The following is a 25000-nucleotide window of genomic DNA, read 5'->3' on the forward strand; positions in this document are numbered from 1 at the left end:
TTTTTTTATTTTTATTTTCCCTTATTATTATTGGGCTTATTATTAGTCATAATATTTGCTCTTCCTTATCTTCCCTTTCGTTTCCTTACCCACCCCGTCTCCACTGAGCTTGCCTTGCCCAGAGATATTTGCAGAGGGTGACTTAACAACTTCCCTCTTTTTCCCGTTCCTGAATTAGTACTAGGGGTTCTTTAAGGACCGTTCCTATCCATTCGGACATACCAGTCCCCCCGTGCCAGCACGAGGTTGTTTTACAAGAGAAGGATGTCACCACCACGGAGAGGCTGAAGTGCTAGGCCTCCCCATGGCGGAAGTGCCCACCCAGGCACTCCCCCGCTTGGCCTCCAAAGAGACGAGTTGAGATCACGCTCAACCAGCGCGTGAAGCCAACAATTGTTAGCTCCACTTCCAGATCATAGAGAAGGCAAACTCTACTTTAGCTCTGGTCAGCCGCACCCTCTAGCGTAGGGCACTTCCATCATCCAGCGATGGCCGGGTACTCGTTTATATTGCGGTGTACCCTTCCGCCCAGCTCATGTCCGAGGACAGCGGAGCTCTTGTTTAACCAACGGCCACTACGAATCCTACCTCAATCGCAAGCAATTGGGCTTGGTAGTCTGGTACAGCTTGCACCCGTAGTTCAGTACTTCACTATTTTATCAATAGCCGCATGACTGATCGCACGCTCGATGGACCTACTTACCATCTACTGATTTGACCCGTTGCCTCAGGGGTCAGGTACAGTAACCTAGGATCCAAGAACCAACATGACTGCAAATCCTTGGGGGGATAGGAATAAGGAAGGGATGTGGAAGGTAATGGGTATTGAATCTCCCCAACCTGGAGAGCCAGTGGCTGTTTGCATCTCAGTGAGGTGGGCGATGGTATCGCCACACACCTACGCCAAAAAAAAAAAAAAAAAAAAAAAAAAAAAAAAAAAAAAAAAAAAAAAAAAAATCCATGCGCGTCACTAATTAGATGACGAGGCATTTGGCTAATAACATTTTATTTGAGCAAATTCTTACAGAGTATTTAATTACATAATATATTCAATAATACAAACATATATCTAAATCAGAACTAATTACAATACAAACTACTATTCAATAATTATACAGAATTATTAAATAACGATTAAATTACATCATTCATGTAAGGAACAATAGGATTAGTTATATACATTTGCGCGTACTCGACATAGCAGGCTAACCTCATTCACAAGGGCGGCTCTACGCCCAGATTGGCCACAAAGGCCGAAAAAAGGACCCCTAAGGGTCAAAGCCGCCTCCCGAAGGGAAGCAAGTGGAATGCTCGCCTATCCCCTACTGGTTCTAGACCGCCTAACAAGCTCCTAGCTGTTCCCCACTAGCCGCAATTTATTCCACCTAGACCAATTCATGTGCGATCCACGCAAGACCCGTTCAACTATCCACTCCAAAATTCTTTTGCCCAGTTTGAACTCCCGCAGATCCCTCACCGATTGGCTGCTCCAAATCCCCTTCCAGGAAACGGTGACCGCCACCGTGTCCACTTCCATTTTACCGGTCAACTCTCTAACCGCATTGTGGATCTCACGAGTATGGTATTTCCCTTTCTTCCGAGCGTTGATAACGTTGAGTTCGTCCCCCGGCGATACCACTTGAACATCTAGAATCCAGGCTTTATTCCCTTTAGTGACTACCAAGTCTGGACGCACTCGCGTCTCCCCCAGCGTGACTGATACTTCCTGGTATACGCCATATCGTCTAATCCCAAAGGCCTTCACCAACAGGCCCACCACCGCGTGATGCCGGAGAATCCGACCCCCCTTGGTCAAGGGACAGACCTGCACCACATGCCCCACCGTCTCCGCCCTAGAACACCCAGCCCTGCACCACAGCGCTCCCCTTTGGCCCCCCCTGCCGCGAGCCGCCCTCATGAGACTCGGGAGGCAACCCGCATGAAGCCGAACGAATTGCACATACTCGCGACCCGATAGCGACCTCGCCCCCCCAGCTTTCCAACTGTAAGACGCCTTCACCTTAGCTGATTCCCTGAGGTCTCGACCGTCCACCCTACCATATAGGTCCTCCCATTGGCCCCGACGGGCCTCCTCAATCGACCCTTGCCCCGTCTCCTCAGCGATCTCTCCACCGAACTCTTCAGCCTCCATATCCTCCCAGCGCTGCATAATGCGCTCCCTGCGCACCCTCCTCCACGCCGGCACCATTCTGGACAGCTCCGGCACCGCCAAACCCCCGCACTTAAACGGAGCGTGAATGTACGAATTAGGCACATCATGCTGCAACCGCAACCAATGCCGCACGCATCCCCTAACCCGCACGTCCCACCTATGTAAGGCTTCTCGCCGCACCTGTCCCAGAACAAGCTCATGATAGGTCGCCGGCAACAAAAACTCTCTAACAATTTCCAGCCTCTGCTGTGGCTTGATCGGCGCCCGATGGACCCTGTACAACCCCTCATCAATCTCCAGCTGAGCTTCCTGCACTCCAAGAGGCCCGAACGGGACTCCCAGATACTTAAAACCATCGTCTATCCCAAGAGCCCTGACCCTGAAGCCCGCTACTTGGAATCCCACTTCCGAGTCCACCTTAATCAGTTTCTGCCTCCCGGACGGATTCAGACACAGCGACCACGATTTGGCAGGGTTGACCCTTAATCCACAATGCGCCAAACCCTCCTCGACTGCCGAGATCAAAGATCTCATGCCTACCTCTGAGGACGCAAACAACAAAAGATCATCAGCGTACGACATCGCATTAACCCTAACCCCGGAAACTCCGGTCCAAAAACCCACCCGTTCTGGCAGGCCCTTCAAAATATGGTCCATCACCATATTAAACAAAAAAGGTGACAAAGGATCACCCTGCCTAACCCCCCTGGTAACCCGAATAAGCCTCGACTTCTGGCCCCTCCATTTTAATCTCAAAGAGGATCGCCTCAAACAGGACTGGATGTAGTTCCTTAAGTGCAACGGTGCCCCCTTAACCTTCAATATATTCAGAATGGCCTCATAGCTCACCATGTCAAATGCCTTGGCAACATCCAAACTGAGCACCATCAGTGAACGCCTCGACTTCCGAGCCTTCTGCAAAATCGCGTTGAATCTCATCACACTATCCCCCACACCATCCATCCCTGAAATGAAACCTCTCTGGTTCGGAGAGTGAGAGCACACCTGCCCCAACCGACGCACCAGCACCTTGTGATAATGTCTCACAACCACTGACGCCACCGTTATGGGCCTATATTCCCCAGGCGTGGCAGGTTTCACCGTTTTCGGTATGAGACTCGTCTCCGCCTGCAACAACTGCAACGGCATTTCCCCCTCAGCATGAAACAATGAAACAACAGCCTCTTGGCTGCCAACGGCACTCTGGCCCACGTCCCCGATTCAATACCGTCCGGCCCGGCACATGTCCCGGACGCCGGCATGAAGCTAGCTATCTCATCTACCGTCAAGGGGGAAAAGATGTCACTCATCGCCCACCCTTCCACCTCCTGCTCCGTTCCACCTTGCCAGGGTGACGATTCCGTCTCAAAAAGCGTCGCCCAGTACTCTTCCATGTCACGCAAACTCTGGGGCCCCAAATCTGCACCCCCCCCCCCAATATCCGGCTGACAGCCGCCCTGCGGTCAGTTTGCCATAGCCGCTGAATCTCCCTGAAGAGCCATCTCCTGCGCTGCCGCGACGTTCTTAACTCATTCTGCGCTCCGCGCTCCGCCCCACTCGGGACAGAGGCGCTACCCGATTCCCTCCTGAAAACTTCCGTCCACCACCGCACCATAGGACCAGTTGGGTCACGAGAAGCCAAGACCGCCTCCCCCGCCTCAACCAGATACCCAGCCGACCAGGGGACCGGTCCCAACACTCTCAATACCCCCATGTCTTCTCTCAAGATTGTACACAGCTCCTCCTCCCAGCGCGCCTCAGCCCTGCTCGCCGACCCCTCCACACGAACTACCGGCTGCCCCTGGGGAGGCAAATCCACCCGCGTCATACGCGCCGCTACCAACCTTTTATACTCCCCAGTCTTCCTAACCCCCTTGATACTGTCCACGGTACGACCCCCGGAGAGTCCCGCCAATCGTCTTATCAAATCCCCCCGACAACCCTCCGAAATCAACCTTACCTCCCAATCCGCCAGTAGCCCCATCTCCTCCGGAGTCCATCTCCGCTTCACCCGATCCACTACAATCCCTCGGTTAAACTGCACCGGGTGCGCACGCTTCCGATGCAGGCCAAGACCCGTCACCGTGCCGAACGCCCTTTCGCACACCTCGCACACCTGCCTCGGCACACTTGCCATAATCGATGGTTCTGACCCTCGATTCCACCGATTTCATCCAACCAGGGCACTCAGCGCTATTGATCCTATGGTCAAATTTCTTGGCCAACCCCTTACACATCCCGCACTCCGGAGGATCCCCGTTCCTAGGACAATCCTTCATTCTATGCTCGGACTGCGAACAATGGCCGCAAACATCCTCCCTGACCCTGCAATACTTGGCAATATGCCCCAGCCCCTGGCACCTGTAACAACGCGAAATACCCAGGTAGTCCTCGATTCTGCAAGCGGACCACCCCACATACACCCGTCCCTTGGCTACCAGCACTTCCCTTACTACCGGCGACACCTCAAAGACTATATTGACCACCTCCTTGTCTCTCCTACCCGTTTTAAAGAGCATCCTACAGTTGTTCCGGAGCTCCGCTGCCTGCGCTTCGTCCAGGTTCTGATGCTGGATTTGCTCCAACAATTCAGCCACCCCTAAGGCCCTAGGTACGTCGAATACTATCACTCGCGGGAGAGCCTTGCCCAACTCCCTTACGGTGACCCCCATGGCGGCCCAACGTGCATCACCAATCTGGACCTGGCCTTTGCTGGTGGCGTCCGTTTCCAGAACTACCGATCGCGAACCACGCTTCCTCAGACCCACGACTTTCCACCCCTCTACATCCGGATTGAAGCGCCTCTTAAGGTCCTCTTTAACCTTCTCAGCCGATTCCAACTCGCTTCCCTCCATGGGGCTTATAATAAGCGCCCTGCTCTTTTCACCTCGTGCCTTAGTGGCTGCAACCACCTGCGCAAACGACAACCCCCTCTATTGCTACCCCCTTCCCTGCCAGAAAACACCATTTCACTAAGCCCACCACTCACCACACCACTCATCAAACCACTCGCTCCGAGCGCCCCACTCCCCCTCAAATCATCTATCTTCTTGTTGACCGCCTCTAACTCCTCGCCTATCTTTTCCAGAGCCGTCCTCGGTGACAGTTCCCTGACTACTTCCTCCAACTCCCTCCTTTCCTGCAGATTACTGTCCATAACTGCGCACTGCTGCTCCATTCTAGTCATTACCTTGGCGAACCTCCTGAACACATCCATCATGTCCGCCATCCTGGCCAAAAAGACCTTTGCTGGCCCTTCCCCAATCCTCTTCCTGTCCTCGCGAAATTTTACCGCATCTCTCTCTATTACCCTGGCCTCACTTACCAACTCCAGAGCCTCTGGCGATGAGAGCGGCAAAGACATCTCAGTTCTGCCTTCATAGTAAGTGCCTCGGCCACCCGGCCCCAGAAAAGCCGGAGACCCCCCCCGTTGCCATACTAAACTTTCCAAAAGTAGTGAAACTTATATCATTCGCCGGTCCCCACCGGCGGCAGAGCCCCCAATATGTCCAATCACCCAACTAGGCGAAGCCCACAATCCACTGGCACCTTTTTCACGTTTTGCCCCTTCAAAATCGCAAGGTAGGCAAAACCCGCAACACACCAACACAGGGCAAAGCCGCCCTACTTGCATGAAGCTGCCAACCAGCAAGTACTCTATCCAATCCTTGAATCCCAGCTTCCTAGGTCCTCTTGAAATAATTAAAAAAAGGTAAAATAAAAAATTTACCGGCTGAGGAAAGAAACGGCAACGCCTCCACGTGTGATACTGCCTCTAGACGTCACAAGGGGAAACCAACTCCAACGCCTCCACGCGTCTTCCTTCAAACGGCCGTATCTCTGGAACCACTTGGTCTATCACAATGCGGTCAAAAACACTTTTCTCGCACTTACGTGATCTACAACTGGTGTGACTCTCGAGCGGCTACAACCTGTAGTTCGTCCAGTATCGCTATCGGGAAAACCGGAAGTAGTACGAGTCTGAATTTTTCAGAAATCATACAGCATACACAACTGTTTAATGGACATAACTTTGATCACTCAAAGAACTCATCAACTCAATTACACAACTAAAATACTGAAACTAGACAAAAATTTGCGATGTGCACAGTATGAAAGCTACAACTACACTCCACACTCAGGTGAATCCCTAATCTTCGGGCAGTCCTTCCTTTTATGCCCCGACTGGGAACAATGTCCACAGATATCCTCTTTAACACGGCAATACTTCGCAATGTGCCCCAGCCCTTGACATTTGTAACACCGCGAAATGCCCAAATGATCCTCCACTCTACAAGCTGCCCAACCAACGTACAAGCGGCCCTTTCCCAGCAAAGTCTCCCTCAGAGCCGGTGACACCTCCAGCACCATATTGACAACCTCCGCGCTCCTTCTCCCCGTCTTGAAAAGGACTTTGCAATTCCCTCTTGACTCCTCGACCTGTCTGTCATCTAGATTCTGTTGCAACAACCGCTCAAGAAACTCGGCCTCACCTAGGTCCCTAGATACGTCGTAGACCACCACACGCGGCAAGGCCCTGCCCAACTCCCTAACCGTGACTCCCATGGCGGCCCATCGCTATCGCCGATCTGAACTTGATCCTTGCTGGTCGGGTCCGTTTCCAGCACCACCGAACGGGATCCCCTCATTTGGCTAATAACAAATTTATTAGAGCAATATACATATACATACAAGGGTACAAAATACAACATATAATAAAACACATGACACAATTTAACATTGGATATATACAATCCTACAATTAATGCAACTAAATACAAAATTTTCAAATGAATAAATTACAAACAAACAAAACTGTCTCGAACCAAAGGGCGGCTCTACGCCCATTAAGACCTATCAAGGCCGAAAACAGACCCCAACGGGTCACAGCTACTCCCCAAAGGGGAGCAAGAGGAGTGCTCAGTGCGCAGATCCAACTCCTACAACGCCCAAGCAACAATCGGCCCGTCCCGCCTCACCTCAACCTGCCCGTTCGCCAGCCCTCAATACATTCCATCGCGTCCAGTTTGTATGCGACCCACGCAAAACCCGCTCCGTAGCCCACTCCAGCACCCTCCCGCTAACTCCCAATGCCCCCAGGTCCCGTGCCGAACGAGCACACCATATACCCTTCCATGATATGGTGACGGCCACCACCCCGACATCCCTTTTCCCCGTTAGTTCCCACACCATCTCACGAATCTCCGGCGTATCATATTTGACCCTTTTTCCGCTGTTCACCGCGGTCAGCGTACCCCGCGGCGAGACCACCTGCACATCCAGGATCCACGCCCTGGATCCCTTCGTGATAACCAGGTCCGGTCGCACTCGCACCCCATCTAACGCCATGGTCACCTCTTGGTACACACCAAACCTACGCCTCTCAAAAGTCCCGGCCAATAGCCTCACCACTGCATGATGCCGGAGAATGCGGCCCCCCTTCGTTAGCGGGCAGACCTTTTTACGTCACCTCTACAAATACCTCTGGACAAGGCAAGCTCAGTGGTGACGGGGTGGGTAAGGAGAAAAGGGGAGACAAGGAAGAGGAAATATGATGACTACTAATAATACTAAGGGAAAAGAAAAATAACAAAATAAGTAAAATTAGAATTAAAAAAAAAGTAGTTACCTAGTAACCGCTCTTCGGTTAGCGAACCTGCGTTGTGCGACTCTATAGGCCGATACTCTAACTATACGGCTACACTAATGTAGCAATAATTAATTAATGCCAGCTATGCTTATAATGTGATTGCACAGCAAAAAAAAAATAACAACTGGAATAAATAAATAAACTTCTGAATTAAGGTTATAATTGAACTAGAAGACGGAAAAGTTCCTTTACAAAAAAACGAATCTACTAATTAATACTAACTTAGAAGAAATTACATCCGCAGCTTGAGCTAATAAAATTAATCCAATAACCAAAATTATATCTAACACTCCTAAAAAGATAGTCCCTATTCAAAATTAAGTTCCACACTTACGTAGTATATTACCAGGCCTGGTCGTCGTTGTCCTTTCACCAGTCTTCTTCTTAGATGACCATTACTTTCCTTCTGCCCTCCGAGAAACGAATAGTTCTTCACTCGGCAATTTATTCTATAGAGATTGCAGAGGGAAGAGCGAAATCCGCCTGACTACTTCCTTTTATTTAAATTCTTCTCTCCTTTCTCCAAGACAAGGTATACCTATTTTTTCCTCCTTTTTTTTCTCAATTCAGATCGCATCAGTCTCTAACCCCATATGATCCTCTGGTCGCTTGTCTTTTTTCCGCTGCCCTCTTCACACAACCCTGTGCTCTTCTCAATATAATTATCAGCCATACATTCTTCATTTCTCTTGAACAAATTTCCTGGACTCATTTTCTTAATCCTAAATTTTCCCTAACCCTAACTAAATAGATAAAAAAAAATTTAGAAATAACTATAGTCATACTGCCAGAATTGTTTTCGTTTTGAGAAGCTGTTCCATCGTAACATTCCCTCTCCTTCCTGAAGAAAGAACAGACAGGCAAGGATAAATAAATATATTAAACAAATAAAGGAATATAATAGTAAAGGAATATAATAAATACGATTTAAATAAAATAAGGTAAGGATAAAAAAAGAAGATAATTTGACGGGTAAGTTCAGGGGCTAAGGCCTGAGCAGGTTGCTGGGTGCTGTGTTCTACAAGTTATCAAGCTTCTGGTTGCGGCTTCATATCCTTTGGGTGCCAGATTCCTATCTTCCGGCCATTTTCATCTCCTAATTCGTAAGCGGTGTTGGATAACTTCTGTAACACCGTACACTTCTTGTATTTCGGCGCTAACTTACTGGAAAAATCTTCAGAGGCGTCAGACAAGACAAACTCCCTCTTCCATACAACCTGTCCCGGTGCATAACTCACTTCTCTTCTTCTCAGGTTGTAGGTTCGCTTGGCTTTCTCATAGGCGTAGGTCAGATTCTTCACTACCTCACTCCACAAATATTTTACCTTGTTAAATTTTTGGGCGAATACCTCTCTTGCCGCGACGTCCATTTCCTCTGGGTTGGTTAAATTCTGCTGGGCGTTGTCTTTGCATACCTGTAGTTCTCTCCCAAAATTCAAATACACGGGAGTATACCCCGTACTCTCATGTTTTGCAGTCCTTAGAGCGAATGCTATTTTCTGCAGCATTTTATCCCAATGTTTCTGGTTATCGCTGATGTATGCCCTGATGGCTGTCTTAACGACGCGGTTTACTCTCTCGGTGGGGTTGCTCTGCGGATGGTAGTAGGGTGTCCGAACTGCCTTTACCCCGTAGTTCTCTAATAATTTCGTAAACTCCTTACTCAGGAACTGGGAGCCATTATCGGTTATAGCGACCTTTGGTGCTCCAAACACTAAAAAAACTTGGTATTCCACAAATTTCGCTATAGCCTTTGAGGTGGCCTGCCTCAATGGGTGAAGTAGCACATATTTCGTAAAATAGTCGCAGACCACTAGAATGTATCTGTGTTGTTGAGAACTCCTGGGCAGTGGACCCATAATATCCATGGTGACGACTTCCTATGGCTGCGAAACTTTGCGTTGCCCCCATATTACCCAGCAGGTTTCTGCTGCTCTGGCTTATTCGCCATGCAGGTAGAACAACGCCTAACGTACCGTGCCACATCGCTCGTCATGCCTGGCCAATAGTATCTCTGCGATATCCTCCCCTTAGTCTTGAAAATCCCTAGGTGCCCCGCCGTCGGATTATCGTGGCATTCCTTCAATACCTCCATCCGCTGATATTTTGGGATGACCAACTTCCAGGGGTCTTCTGATTCTAAGAAATCCTTGGCGTCCTTGACATATTTCCGAAGTACTCCACTGTCTAGATTCCATAAGGGGTACTTTTCGGGGAATGCTTCTACTTCGACTTTCATCTTTTCATACCAGGCATCACGCCTAGAAGAGTCTGTAATAGCGCTAAGTAACCCCTCGTTCACTCTAGAGAGTGCGTCAGCCGCCTTATTGAACTTCCCGGCACGATGTACGATTTCAAACTCGTGTTCCTGTAACTGCAGAGCCCACCTTCCTAGCCTGCCACTGGGATCTTTCAACGCCATTAGCCACCTTAGAGAACTGTGATATGTGATGACCGTGAACTTCATGCCCTCTAGGTATGGCCTAAATTTCTTAATTGCCCACAGCACGCTTAAACATTCTAGTTCCGTTGCTGAAAACTTCTTCTCCGCATTTGTCAGTGTTCGGCTGGCATAAGCAATGGCTTTCTCACCGTCTTCGAAATTCTGACTGAGAATAGCTCCCAGACCTGTAGTCGATGCGTCAGTCTGGAGGACAAATGGGCGCTCGAAGTCGGGGCAGGTGAGTATTGGCGCTGAGACCAGTCGATTTTGTAGCTCCTGTAGTGCTCTTTCCTGCCGGTCTTCCCACACAAACTTCTTGTTTTTCTTTAGCAAATCCGTTAACGGAGAGACTAAAGTTGAAAAGATGGGCACGAATCTCCTGTACCAACTTGCTAACCCTATAAACCGCCTTACCTGTTTTGCAGTTGTAGGTCTAGGGAAGTTCAGAATAGCGGACACCTTTTCTGGGTCTACCCCGAGGCCATCCTCGTTTACTATATATCCTAAGTAGCGAAGTTCGCTCCTACAAAACTGACACTTTTCCCATGATAATGTCAGGCCAGCCGCTCTTAACCGCTCGAGAACATCTTCTAATACTTCTCGATGCTTCTGAAAAGTAGGTGTGACGATAATGATGTCATCCAAGTATGCGAAGACGTATGGTTCTAGCGTGGGTCCTAATGTATTATCTATAAGCCTTTGCCATGTGGCAGGGGCATTATGCAGACCAAACGGCATGCGGCGAAATTGGTACAACCCTCTATGCGGTACGGTGAAGGCCGTGCGCTCTCTGCTATTCTTCTCCACAGGGGTTTGCCAATATGCGCTCTTGATGTCCAAGGAGGAGAGATACCTACCGTTTCGTAACCGGTCTAATATTGCAGACACATACGGTAAAGGGTATGCGTCTCGCTTGGTGACTTTGTTCACTGCTCGATAATCCACGCAAAAGCGGTACTTCCCATCCTTCTTCTTTACCATGACCACTGGTGATGACCACCCGCTACTTGATGGTTCCACTATCCCATCCTCCAGCATCGCATCAAGTTCCTTATTTATGGCCTCTTGTATAAAGGGAGACACTGGGTAGTATCGCTGTTTCAGTGGGGGTTGATCTCCCGTGTCGATGATATGTTCCACCCGATCCGTACAGCCCAGATGAGGTGGTGATGCTTCTCGGAACTTCTTGGTGACTGCTCGCAGTTCTTCTCTCTGCTTGCTCGTTTGTCTCTCGTGGCTGATGACTCCAGTATCTGTAGATACACAGGCTAGGGCCGGATCCCCTGACTTATAGGTAGCCTTAGCTATGTCCACCACAAGTGACATTTCCCTCCAGAAGTCAATTCCCAGTATCAATTCCACACTCAGAGATGGTACAACTAGGACATTCAAAATCTTAACTGCCCCATTCAGTTCGAAAGGCACCACTACAAAGCCTTCTACAGCGCAAGTCCTTCCATTTGCTAGGGTTATCTGTTGGTTATCCGATGGCTGAAGGTTGATTCCTAAGGGGGCTAACCTTTTCCACAACCTGTCGTTGATTACTGTCCTCGTTGAGCCCGAGTCAAGTAATCCACTAACTGAGATACCCAACAATCTCACTTGAAGAAAAGGTCTTCGATCTTCAAGGCTTGGCTGGCTTAATCTATGTGACATCCCGTAACAGAACATATTCCTGACCACCTCCACCCAGTCCAACCATTCTGTATCTTCTCTGGTTAATCTCGGGCGGCTGTGTTCTGAGGAGCCGGTGCGGTGGTCTGCGCCGACCCCTTTGGTCCGTTTCCCGCTTTCTTCTGGTTTGGCCCACAGCGAGTACATTCTTGTGTGCTGACTTTTTGTAGCCCACACCTTCCACAAAATTGTGTCTTCAGACGGCTGCATGTTCTTGCCAAGTGTACTGTCTGCCCACAGTTCCAACAAACGGGACCTCGGTACGCCGACGTTCTTCTTTCCGGTACCTCCTGAGTTCCGGTTTCTCGAATAGCTGACACCTGTGGTAGCGGTTTCCTGGTTCGATGACCCAATGCGGGTTCGAGTAGACCTTTAGCTGGCGGCTCCCTATATCTTGCAGCTCTCTGAGTCCATATCTCCAGGTTACAGAGAACTGATTCCAATTCTTCCACCGATGCATAGGTAGCCTGCGCGAGGTGAGGTAGATGGTTGCCCTTAATATTTTTCTCTAGTATTTGCAGCTTTTGTTCTTCTGTCAGAGGAGTGTTTAACCGATTAAACAAACTTGTCATCTTGGCTATGAACAATGATGGCACCTCGTCAGACCCCTGAGTTCGTCGGCGTATTTCTTCCATGAGCCGGTCGTCGCAGTCAGGATCCTGAAAAGTTTTCTTCAATCCTCGCACCAGCTCTTGCCACGAAGAGAATCCTTGCCTCTTGGCTCTAAACCATATTTTCGCCGTGCCAGTTAACAAATCGTCGAATCCTCGAAAAACCTCTTCCTGCGATACACTTCTTGAGGCCATCCGCACTGCGACATCTTCCAGGAAGTTAGCCAGCGTACATCCTGCCTCTTCACCTGAGAAAGTCAGGCCCCACTTGTATAATTTCGGGTCCCGTCGAGAAACATGCGGTACGTCATTCTTGGTAGAGGTAGAAGCGGTAGCTCGCATCTCGGGGCGGGTAATTGGTGACAAAGCCTCCTGTGGTACACTCCATCTGATGTCTGTCCGAATAGGTTGGGGGTTCCTCCCTAATTCTAGCTGGTCCAGTTCTTCTACGATATTATCGTGCTTCCCTTCTTTCCTCCCTGCATAATCTGGCACCGGAAATTGCTCCGTCGATGATGTACCCAGGGTTGAACTCTTAAGCTTGATTCTCAACTCCTGTATCGCCTCCTTTAACTCCGCAATTTGACCTACCAGCCCTTCTTCCGGTAAGATCCGGTTACATCGCTGGTATATGTGTAACAGCCGCGTATTAAGTCGCTTCAGTTCACTAGATTCTGCTCCTTCATCACATTCTTCCACCGCTCCTTTCAACACCAGGAACTTCTTCTCACAAATTGTGAATTCCGTGTTAGGGTCTAAGTTGGCAATAAAACTGGGATCAAGAGAAACATCCTTGGATAAAGCTTCATGCAGCCTTCTGCGCAGATCTTGGCAATTACCTTCCGCGTTTATTCCCCTTATTTCCAATTCGTACTGCAACTCTTCCTTCAACAGCCTATAAACATCCATCTTAGGGAACGTAAAATTCTACTTCAGGCTCGAGAAATTAAAGTTCGAGCCCCACGTTGGGCGCCAAATTGTTACGTCACCTCTACAAATACCTCTGGACAAGGTAAGCTCAGTGGAGACGGGGTGGGTAAGGAGAAAAGGGGAGACAAGGAAGAGGAAATATGATGACTACTAATAATACTAAGGGAAAAGAAAAATAACAAAATAAGTAAAATTAGAATTAAAAAAAAAGTAGTTACCTAGTAACCGCTCTTCGGTTAGCGAACCTGCGTTGTGCGACTCTATAGGCCGATACTCTAACTATACGGCTACACTAATGTAGCAATAATTAATTAATGCCAGCTATGCTTATAATGTGATTGCACAGCAAAAAAAAAATAACAACTGGAATAAATAAAAAAACTTCTGAATTAAGGTTATAATTGAACTAGAAGACGGAAAAGTTCCTTTACAAAAAAACGAATCTACTAATTAATACTAACTTAGAAGAAATTACATCCGCAGCTTGAGCTAATAAAATTAATCCAATAACCAAAATTATATCTAACACTCCTAAAAAGATAGTCCCTATTCAAAATTAAGTTCCACACTTACGTAGTATATTACCAGGCCTGGTCGTCGTTGTCCTTTCTCCATTCTTCTTCTTAGATGACCATTACTTTCCTTCTGCCCTCCGAGAAACGAATAGTTCTTCACTCGGCAATTTATTCTATAGAGATTGCAGAGGGAAGAGCGAAATCCGCCTGACTACTTCCTTTTATTTAAATTTTTCTCTCCTTTCTCCAAGACAAGGTATACCTATTTTTTCCTCCTTTTTTCTCAATTCAGATCGCATCGGTCTCTAACCCCATATGATCCTCTGGTCGCTTGTCTTTTTTCCGCTGCCCTCTTCACACAACCCTGTGCTCTTCTCAATATAATTTATCAGCCATACATTCTTCATTTCTCTTGAACAAATTTCCTGGACTCATTTTCTTAATCCTAAATTTTCCCTAACCCTAACTAAATAGATAGAAAAAAATTTAGAAATAACTATAGTCATACTGCCAGAATTGTTTTCGTTTTGAGAGGCTGTTACATCGTAACAACCTGAATTACATGCGCTACTGTCTCGGCGCAAGAACAACCCGCCCGGCACCATAGTGATCCTTGTTGCCCTCTTCTGCCATTCTCATCGCACTCGGCAGACACCCCGCATGCAACCGCACAAACTGCACGAATTCTCGCCCCGAGAGCGCTGCAGCGCGAGCCCCCCTCCAGCTATTAGAAGCTTTAACCAGCGCCGACTCCTCCAGATCCCGGCCATCTATCTTACCGTACAATTCAGCCCGCTGTTCCCGGCGCACCGCCTCGTCCGATTCCAGGCCACCGACCTCCCTCACCTCCGCTGCAAGTTCCTCCGCAACTCCATCTTCCCACAACGCCATCACACACTCCCGACGAGTTCGCCTCCACACCGGAACCAATCTAGACAACTCGGGAATACCCAGGCCCCCGTTGGTAATCGACGAATGGATGGACGCGTTCGGCACATATCGTGCGGCAGGTGCAACCACCGCCTAACGTGCGCCCTCACGCGCACATCCCAGCCAGCAAGATCGGTCGGCCTCACCCGCCCCAGAACCAGTTCATGATACGTCCCAGGAAGCACAAAGTCCCTCACCACCTCCAATTTCTGCTGCGGTTTCAAGGGGCCGCTGCTCACAAGTGCCAGCTTTTCCTCAATCCGTGGGGCTGCCTCAAGCACCCCTTTCGGACCAAACCGAACACCCAAATACCTAACGCTATCATCGACTCCCACCGTCGGAATCCTATGCCCCCCCATCTGAAGCACCACATCCGAATCCACTTTGAGCAGCTTCTGCCTGCCCGACGGGTTCAGATAAAGCAACCAAGATTTCTCCGGATTCACCGCCAAACCACAATCTGCCAGACCAGACGCTGCCGCACGCAATAGCGCCCTCATTCTAATCTCAGACGAAGCGAAAAGCAGCACGTCATCTGCGTAGGCCATCGCATTCACCCGCTGCCCCGGCGCACCCAGACGGAACCCCACCTTTTCCGGTAGGCCCCCAGCACATAATCTATGATTAAATTGAAAAGGAAGGGAGACATAGGGTCCCCCTGCCTTACTCCTCTCCCAACCCTAACAACGCCCGACCTGGCGCCCCCCCACCTCATCCGAAGCGAGGAGCGTGCCAGGCACGACCTCACGTACTCCACAAACGCAGGCGGGGCGCCCCGTCCACCCAGCAGACGCACTACCGCCTCGTGACTGACACTATCGAATGCTTTGGCAACGTCCAGGCTCACAATAAGCAACTCGCGCCTCGACTTCCAAGCCTTCTTCAAGATGGCATTAAGTCTCACTACATTATCGCCCACCCCATCCACCCCGGGCACAAAGCCCCGCTGCGCAGGTAAGTGGGCACAAAGATCCCTTAATCTCCCGACCAATAGCTTATGGAAGTGCCTTACAACCACCGAAGCGACCGTTATCGGCCTGTAGTCCCCAGGGCCCAAGGGACGCAGATTTTGGTACTGGTAAGTACACACTTTATGTTTATATACGTATTGACAATGCTACATTGTATTATTAGACTATGTACTCATGCAGTGTATATTTATAGATATGTCGACATCCGATCATATTGACGAAGTTCATACCAGCAACTGTCAGTGTGACATATGTATGCCCAACTCTCAGATGAAGGATCCAGCGATTCTGGAGGCTCTGGAACCGCCGGTCAAACGTATGAAAACATCTCCCAAACGCAAAATATCGCTAAAACCGATATGGACACTCATACGAACATACATCCGCCTTCAGCTTCTGACGCATCTTCAAATGCCACAACTGTTAAAGACCATTTCATTGAAGGTATTGAAGACTTATCCGACACTTCAGACTCTATGGAACCAGATGTTGGAGATTTATTCGTCCAGTACCAATCTGGATTCCACAGATGCTCAAAGTTACTTTTCCGACGAACCAGACGATTCATCGTTCATGATGTCTGGTTCCCTGGACGAGCTCAATCTTTTGACTCAATGTGTAACGACGTCGTTACAGCAGTACTTAGGTTCATCCGACCAGATGGATTCTGGTACTGCTTTAAACATAACTCCGACACCCCACACATCCACTTCGTCCATGACTGTGCATACTCCAACAAAAGCTGTCGTTGCGGACCGATCGCTTCAATTCAACAGCAATATAAAAGAGGGCGCAAACAACACTATAACAGACGAGTCGTCAGACGAGGAACCTTCGAACGTCTATCCCATTACATCAGGAATCTACAACATTATACAACGTTGGAAGGGCGCCAACGGCTCGCAACGTCGGTCGATGGCCACGCCTGGGTCGAGTCTTGTACAAATACGAATTATGCCGTACCAACAAGCGAAAACGATGGATCCAACACAACGCTACAAATGTACGAAGAAATATGCTCAGGTAGTTCTAAATCCTCTCCAACATACTCCTCAAATCCGTTTACTACGTCAGTTGTTTCGAGAAATGGAAAAAGAGTGATCCTCCACTCTACACGCTGCCCAACCAACGTACAAGCGGCCCTTTCCCAGCAAAGTCTCCCTCAGAGCCGGTGACACCTCCAGCACCATATTGACAACCTCCGCGCTCCTTCTCCCCGTCTTGAAAAGGACTTTGCAATTCCCTCTTGACTCCTCGACCTGTCTGTCATCTAGATTCTGTTGCAACAACCGCTCAAGAAACTCGGCCTCACCTAGGTCCCTAGATACGTCGTAGACCACTACACGCGGCAAGGCCTTGCCCAACTCCCTAACCGTGACTCCCATGGCGGCCCATCGCTCATCGCCGATCTGAACTTGACCCTTGCTGGTCGGGTCCGTTTCCAGCACCACCGAACGGGATCCCCGTTTGCGGAGGCCCATCACCTTCCACCCTTCCATTTCCGGATCAAATTTCTGTTTTAACACCTCCTTCACTTTTTCAGCGGACTCCAACTTGCTCCCCTCTTTGGGACTAATAACCAAAGCCCTGCTCTTCGGGGCCATCGCCTTAGTGGCTGCAACCACCTGCGCAAACGACAACCCCCCTCTATTGCTACCCCCTTCCCTGCCAGAAAACACCATTTCACTAAGCCCACCACTCACCACACCACTCATCAAACCACTCGCTCCGAGCGCCCCACTCCCCCTCAAATCATCTATCTTCTTGTTGACCGCCTCTAACTCCTCGCCTATCTTTTCCAGAGCCGTCCTCGGTGACAGTTCCCTGACTACTTCCTCCAACTCCCTCCTTTCCAGCAGTTTACTGTCCATAACTGCGCACTGCTGCTCCATTCTAGTCATTACCTTGGCGAACCTCCTGAACACATCCATCATGTCCGCCATCCTGGCCAAAAAGACCTTTGCTGGCCCTTCCCCAATCCTCTTCCTGTCCTCGCAAAATTTCACCGCATCTCTCTCTATTACCCTGGCCTCACTTACCAACTCCAGAGCCTCTGGCGATGAGAGCGGCAAAGACATCTCAGTTCTGCCTTCATAGTAAGTGCCTCGGCCACCCGGCCCCAGAAAAGCCGGAGACCCCCCCGTTGCCATACTAAACTTTCCAAAAGTAGTGAAACTTATAATATTCGCCGGTCCCCACCGGCGGCAGAGCCCCCAATATGTCCAATCACCCAACTAGGCGAAGCCCACCTTTTTCACGTTTTGCCCCTTCAAAATCGCAAGGTAGGCAAAACCCGCAACACACCAACACAGGGCAAAGCCCCCCTACTTGCCTGAAGCTGCCAACCAGCAAGTACTCTATGCACAGTATGAAAGCTACAACTCAACTCATTTGGCTAATAACAAATTTATTAGAGCAATATACAAATACATACAAGGGTACAAAATACAACATATAATAAAACACATGACACAATTTAACATTGGATATATACAATCCTACAATTAATGCAACTAAATACAAAATTTTCAAATGAATAAATTACAAACAAAACTGTCTCGAACCAAAGGGCGGCTCTACGCCCATTAAGGCCTATCAAGGCCGAAAACAGACCCCAACGGGTCACAGCTACTCCCCAAAGGGGAGCAAGAGGAGTGCTCAGTGCGCAGATCCAACTCCTACAACGCCCAAGCAACAATCGGCCCGTCCCGCCTCACCTCAACCTGCCCGTTCGCCACCCCTCAATACATTCCATCGCGTCCAGTTTGTATGCGACCCACGCAAAACCCGCTCCGTAGCCCACTCCAGCACCCTCCCGCTAACTCCCAATGCCCCCAGGTCCCGTGCCGAACGAGCACACCATATACCCTTCCATGATATGGTGACGGCCACCACCCCGACATCCCTTTTCCCCGTTAGTTCCCGCACCATCTCACGAATCTCCGGCGTATCATATTTGACCCTTTTTCCGCTGTTCACCGCGGTCAGCGTACCCCGCGGCGAGACCACCTGCACATCCAGGATCCACGCCCTGGATCCCTTCGTGATAACCAGGTCCGGTCGCACTCGCACCCCGTCTAACGCCATGGTCACCTCTTGGTACACAACAAACCTACGCCTCTCAAAAGTCCCGGCCAATAGCCTCACCACTGCATGATGCCGGAGAATGCGGCCCCCCTTCGTTAGCGGGCAGACCTGAATTACATGCGCTACTGTCTCGGCGCAAGAACAACCCGCCCGGCACCATAGTGATCCTTGTTGCCCTCTTCTGCCCCTAGCTATTCTCATCGCACTCGGCAGACACCCCGCATACAACCGCACAAACTGCACGAATTCTCGCCCCGAGAGCGCTGCAGCGCGAGCCCCCCTCCAGCTATTAGAAGCTTTAACCAGCGCTGACTCCTCCAGATCCCGGCCATCTATCTTACCGTACAATTCAGCCCGCTGTTCCCGGCGCACCGCCTCGTCCGATTCCAGGCCACCGACCTCCCTCACCTCCGCTGCAAGTTCCTCCGCAACTCCATCTTCCCACAACGCCATCACCCACTCCCGACGAGTTCGCCTCTACACCGGAACCAATCTAGACAACTCGGGAATACCCAGGCCCCCGTTGGTAATCGACGCATGGATGTATGCGTTCGGCACATCGTGCGGCAGGTGCAACCACCGCCTAACGTGCGCCCTCACGCGCACATCCCAGCCAGCAAGATCGGTCGGCCTCACCCGCCCCAGAACCAGTTCATGATACGTCCCAGGAAGCACAAAGTCCCTCACCACCTCCAATTTCTGCTGCGGTTTCAAGGGGCCGCTGCTCACAAGTGCCAGCTTTTCCTCAATCCGTGGGGCTGCCTCAAGCACCCCCTTCGGACCAAACCGAACACCCAAATACCTAACGCTATCATCGACTCCCACCGTCGGAATCCTATGCCCCCCCCATCTGAAGCACCACATCCGAATCCACTTTGAGCAGCTTCTGCCTGCCCGACGGGTTCAGATAAAGCAACCAAGATTTCTCCGGATTCACCGCCAAACCACAATCTGCCGTTACCCGCGCTTGCTTGAATTTCTTCACTTTGACATTCAGAGCACTGGGCAGAAATCACATTGCGTCAACACCCGTTGGGGCCATCGCAATGCTTTGTTTTAATTAGACAGTCGGATTCCCCTTGTCCATGCCAGTTCTGAGTTGACTGCTGAATGTCGGCCGAAGAGATCGTAAGCCAGGTCGACCAGCTAGCAAAAGCCAGCGGTAACCACACGGCTAACGACTCGCAGCAAGGAAGATCCGTGGGTGGCCAAGGCACGGGACCGAGCTCGGATCCAAAAGCGCAGAAACGCAATTTTCTCCTCGCCCAGGCCCGGCACGTTGACACCGCTCCACTTCCCGACCAAGTTCGGCACGACTCAGTCCTCAGAGCCAATCTTTATCCCGAAGTTACGGATCGGATTTGCCGACTTCCCTTACCTACATTATTCTATCGACTAGAGGCTATTGACCTTGGAGACCTGCTGCGGATATGGGTACGAGCCGGCGCGGGGTTCCTCGTGGCCCTCTCCCGGATTTTCAAGGTCCGTAGGGAAGATCCGGACACCGCTGTAACTGCGGTGCTCTTCGCGTTCCAAACCCTATCTCCCTGCTAGAGGTTTCCAGGGAACTCGAACGCTTATAGAGAAGAGACAACTCTCTCCGAATTTCCCTACGGCGTCTCCGGGTCTTGTCGGGTTACCCCGACGAGTTCTCAAATGAGAGCCCGATTTGGAACGGTTCCGCTGCCGGGTTCCGGAATAGGAACCGGATTCCCTTTCGCCCAGATAGCGCCAAACATTTAATAAAAAAAATTATTTAACGGGCGCATATCGCTTCGGATTTCTCCTAGGGCTTAGGATCGACTGACTCTTGTGCAACAGCTGTTCACAAGAAACCCTTCTCCACATCAGTCCTCCAGGGCCTCGCTGGAGTATTTGCTACTACCACCAAGATCTGCACCAGCGACGGCTCCAGGCGGGCTCTCGCCCAGACCCTTCTGCGCTCATCGCCGCGGCACTCTTACTCATCAAGACATAATGATGATGGAGTTTGGTATGAACTTTTAACGAGGTAACATCGTCTCCGTATTTTTGTCTGTTTTATCAGGGTTGTTGGCGGCGTAAAGTTTTGAAAATTTGCTTACAGTGACTTTTTGTACTGCTGAACATTTTGGTGAATTTTCAAGTATTTTCATCGAGCAGTTTTCCTGTAGTTATTAACGAAAGTTTTCATTAAATTAATAAAATTTGCCAGCAGTTCGTTAGTTGAGTGTGGTGGGGATAGCTGACTCAGGTGGAGACATCTATTGTTCTATTGTGGATCAAGATCAGGTAAATAATAAACAGTTCAAATAAACAAAACTGCTACACTATGTCTGCAGCAAATGAAAGTGGGGATATGCCCGCTAGTGAGATACTGGTTAAGAGTGGGGGCACCGATGCACTTAGTTGTATACTTCAGCGAATAAATTCCATTCATGAAGATTTAAAAAAAGATATCTCTGATCTAAGGGCTGAAAACAAAGAAATAAATAAAACTTTAAATAATTTTAAAGATGAAATTAAACTGAACATCACTACTGTTACGAATGATTTGAGTAAGTTAAAAAATAAAATGATAGCAGCAAATCAAGAAAACCTCTATTTAAAGGAGTGCATAAACAACTTGCAAGCTACCTTAAATGAAAATACACAGGTACTGAAATTTAATAAAATCAAAATTACAAATGTTCCTACTAATATTAACTTAGATATTCTTACAGTAGTTAAGAAAATCTCGTTAGTCATAAGATACGAGCTTCTGGAAAACAGTTTGGAGGAATGTTATCGTATTAAAGCATTGAATTCCAATAATTCTCCAATTATATTTAAGTTTGTTAAAAACTGCGATAAACTTCAGTTTTTGGATTGCTATAGAAAGTATATAAGAAATAGCACACTCACATTAAATTCTGTTCTGAATGCTTCTGATGACGCCAATTTGAATACTCAACTTTATATTTCTGAGCATATGAGTCCTCAGACCTACAAACTGTTTAAACAGGCGAAAAATCTGAAAAATGTGGGGAAAGTCAAGTTTGTTTGGTTTAGAAATAATAAAATTTTAGTAAGAAAAGTGGAAGGTGTACCTGCAGCCGTAATCAGATCAGAATTAGATATTCAGCATTTGTTTGGACAATTTGCAGCTACCCCATTATCTGATGAGACAGAAATCGATGGTCCGGAAACAGACAGATCTGATTCTTCAAGGTCTGGTGCCACCAGAAAAAGGAAAACAAAGAAATCCCCTACTGGTTCAATAAAACCTTTTTTAAAGAAGAAATGAAAAAACCTAAAGGTAAAACTTGTAACTCCATAAATGTAATTGCACATAATGAACTGAAGATTCCATATTTACATGAAAAGAAGTCTATGCAAGAAAACTTCTGTTCGGTTGCTTTTTGGAACATCCAAGGTTTCTCCAACTTCAAACTCAGTGTTCCTGAACTTTCTCAAGATACCATTTACTGCTTATCTGAAACCTGGGTAGCCTCAGATACCTTCAAGCTGCCAGCGTACATGTCTGATATTTCTATGGTCTCATCGCCGGCTGTTAAACAGAAGAGTAAAGGAAGGGCAAGTGGTGGCCTGGCCATCATTTTCAGTAACAGTTTGTATAAAATAAATGTCATTGAGAAGTGTGAGTACTGGATGTTTGTAAAAGTAATACTAACAGAGACTAATTATGTGTTTATTATTGGTCTTTTTTATTTTAAACCTTCCCTTGACCTAGATTATATCCTAGATATTCTTAATGATTCCCTTAATAGCCTGCAATCTAAATTTGGTAATAATCTGATACTCCTGGGAGGAGATTTTAACTGCAGGATGGGCCTTTTGAACCAATTTGATGTAGAAGTACTTTATAACACATATCTTGGTGGTAGTCGCAGTAGTCAGGATGATGTGGTTAACACTAGAGGTCAACTATTAGTTGATCTATTGGAGAGCAATAATTTTCTCTTACTTAATGGCAGATCACCAAGTGATACTGCTGGAAATTTTACCAGTATAAATTATAATGGTCAAAGTGTTGTGGACCTGCTTTGGTGTAACCTGAATTTTGCTCATCATATTCATGATTTTTGTGTCACATCTCACATATCACAATCAGATCACTTTTCTATAACTACCATTCTTAATTATAACACTAAAAAACTTGATACTAATAATTCTAACAGCTTAATATTTAAAGATTTTCTTTTATGGGACCCTTTTAAAAGTTTACTATTCGCAGAAACCCTGAAATGTTCCCCTAAAGTGGGCAACATTAATAGTGATAATATAAATGACTTATATACTAACTTTGTTTCCGCTTTATATGATACTGCTGATTCGTTAAAACTTACTTTCCAAAAGAAGGTTAATCTAAATAAACCAACCCGAAATAACTGTCCCTGGTTTGATGGTGAGTGTAGAAAAGTTAAAGCTGCTGTAAAAACCTACTTTAAGTTGTTCAAGGGCAGTGGTTATGATGCAGTTCAGAAGGTGAATTATATCAGTTCCAAAAAATATTACAAGAATGTAGTTAAACTGAAAAAGCGAAATTATGAAAAAGAATTAATAAATAGTTTAAATCAGTGTAATAATAGTAAATTGTTTTGGCAAACGGTCAATAAATTTCGCCCTAAAAATATGCAATTGAACTTCATTAATATGGAACAGTGGATGGTTTATTTTAGGAATTATTATGGGGAGTCTGATATCCGTAATGACTTATTTTTTAGTGTATCTTGTCCTCTCCTTGACTGTCCTGTAACGTTAGAAGAAGTGAAATTTTCATTACATAAATTAAAGTGTGGCAAAGTTCCTGGACATGATAGATTGCCCAGTGAATATTTTAAATATCTCCCTGAGAATTGGCTATTATATTTAGTTTATTTTTTTAATAAAATTATTGAACAAGAGAAGATCCCTGACGGTTGGTCTAAATCTATAGTTTCGATGATTTATAAAAAAGGTGACAGGACTGCTCCTGATAATTATAGACCAATATCTCTACTATGTGTTATGTTAAAAATATTCTCTCAAATAATGTTAGAGAGGTTGATGGTATGGGATGATAATGTCAATGTATTACCAGAATCTCAGTGTGGTTTTAGAAAAGGGCGCTCATGTATAGACAACTTATTTATATTGAATACTTTAATCCAATTTAAAATTGATTACAGAAATTCTAATTTATTTGTTGTATTTGTAGACTACAGGAAAGCCTTTGATTGTGTGAACCACAATTTGCTTTGGCATAAACTAAATTATGTTGGAATGAGTGGCAAACTGATAAGAATCCTTAAACATATGTATGATAATGCAACTTTAAGGGTAAAAAGTGGTGGCTCTGTATCTGATGAGGTAAGTGTAACCAAGGGTGTACTGCAGGGTGAGGTACTTTCTGGATACTTGTTTAGTCTTTTCACAAGTGACATGGAAGAATTCTTTCGAGCGAGAGGTGTCTCGGGTATTCCAATTGCCTCAGATACTGATGTCCTCTTATCTCTTTATGCAGATGATAGTGCTATCTTTGCTGACTCTTTGCCTGATTTAGTAAAAAAAATAGATATCCTTGCTAGTTATGCCAAGACTAACTGCTTAGAGGTGAACTCCATCAAAACAAAAATTGTATATTTTCATAGGGGTCGTGCAAAAAAACTTAAAAAAATGAACTATTTGGGGCAGGAAATTGAACTTGCCCAGTCTTGGAACTACTTGGGAGTTAAATTCTCGGATTCTGGACTCTTTCACCTTCAGTCTAAATTTGCTGCTTCCAAAGCCTCCTCTGCTGTAGGATCTGTTCTGGAGTTGTGTCGAAAGGGAAAAATAACGTCTATGAAAAGCAGGATCAGAGTGAATGATGCTATTTCTTTGAGTACTCTTTGCTATGGAGTTATTATATGGGGACTTCGGTATCTTCCAGCAATAGAAAAAGCACATTTACACTTCTATAAAAAGTTATTTTCTCTAAATAAAAATACCCCTGCATGGTTGATACGCACTGAACTTACGCTGGACAATTCCAGCTACCGAGTCTTAAAACTTA

The 25000-nt window shown here is 47.5% G+C and overlaps 1 protein-coding gene and 1 long non-coding RNA gene across 2 annotated transcripts in view; both read left to right on the forward strand.

Moving 5' to 3' along the window:
- Positions 1-25000, forward strand: part of LOC141455107 (uncharacterized) — a 30269-nt gene that overhangs the window by 2238 nt on the left and 3031 nt on the right. The window contains exon 2 of the long non-coding RNA XR_012459151.1: positions 19892-20977. This is a non-coding gene — a long non-coding RNA (uncharacterized lncRNA). The remainder of the gene's footprint in view (positions 1-19891; positions 20978-25000) is intronic.
- LOC141455187 (uncharacterized) lies at positions 15999-16998 on the forward strand. Its single transcript, XM_074130049.1, has 2 exons — positions 15999-16004; positions 16091-16998. The coding sequence occupies exon 2, from the start codon at positions 16093-16095 to the stop codon at positions 16996-16998; it is 906 nt and encodes a 301-aa protein (XP_073986150.1). The 5' UTR covers positions 15999-16004; positions 16091-16092.

This window comes from Rhodnius prolixus, unplaced genomic scaffold (assembly GCF_049639745.1).
Source record: "Rhodnius prolixus isolate KJV_2025 unplaced genomic scaffold, Rpr scaffold_27, whole genome shotgun sequence".
Lineage (NCBI taxonomy): Eukaryota > Metazoa > Arthropoda > Insecta > Hemiptera > Reduviidae > Rhodnius > Rhodnius prolixus.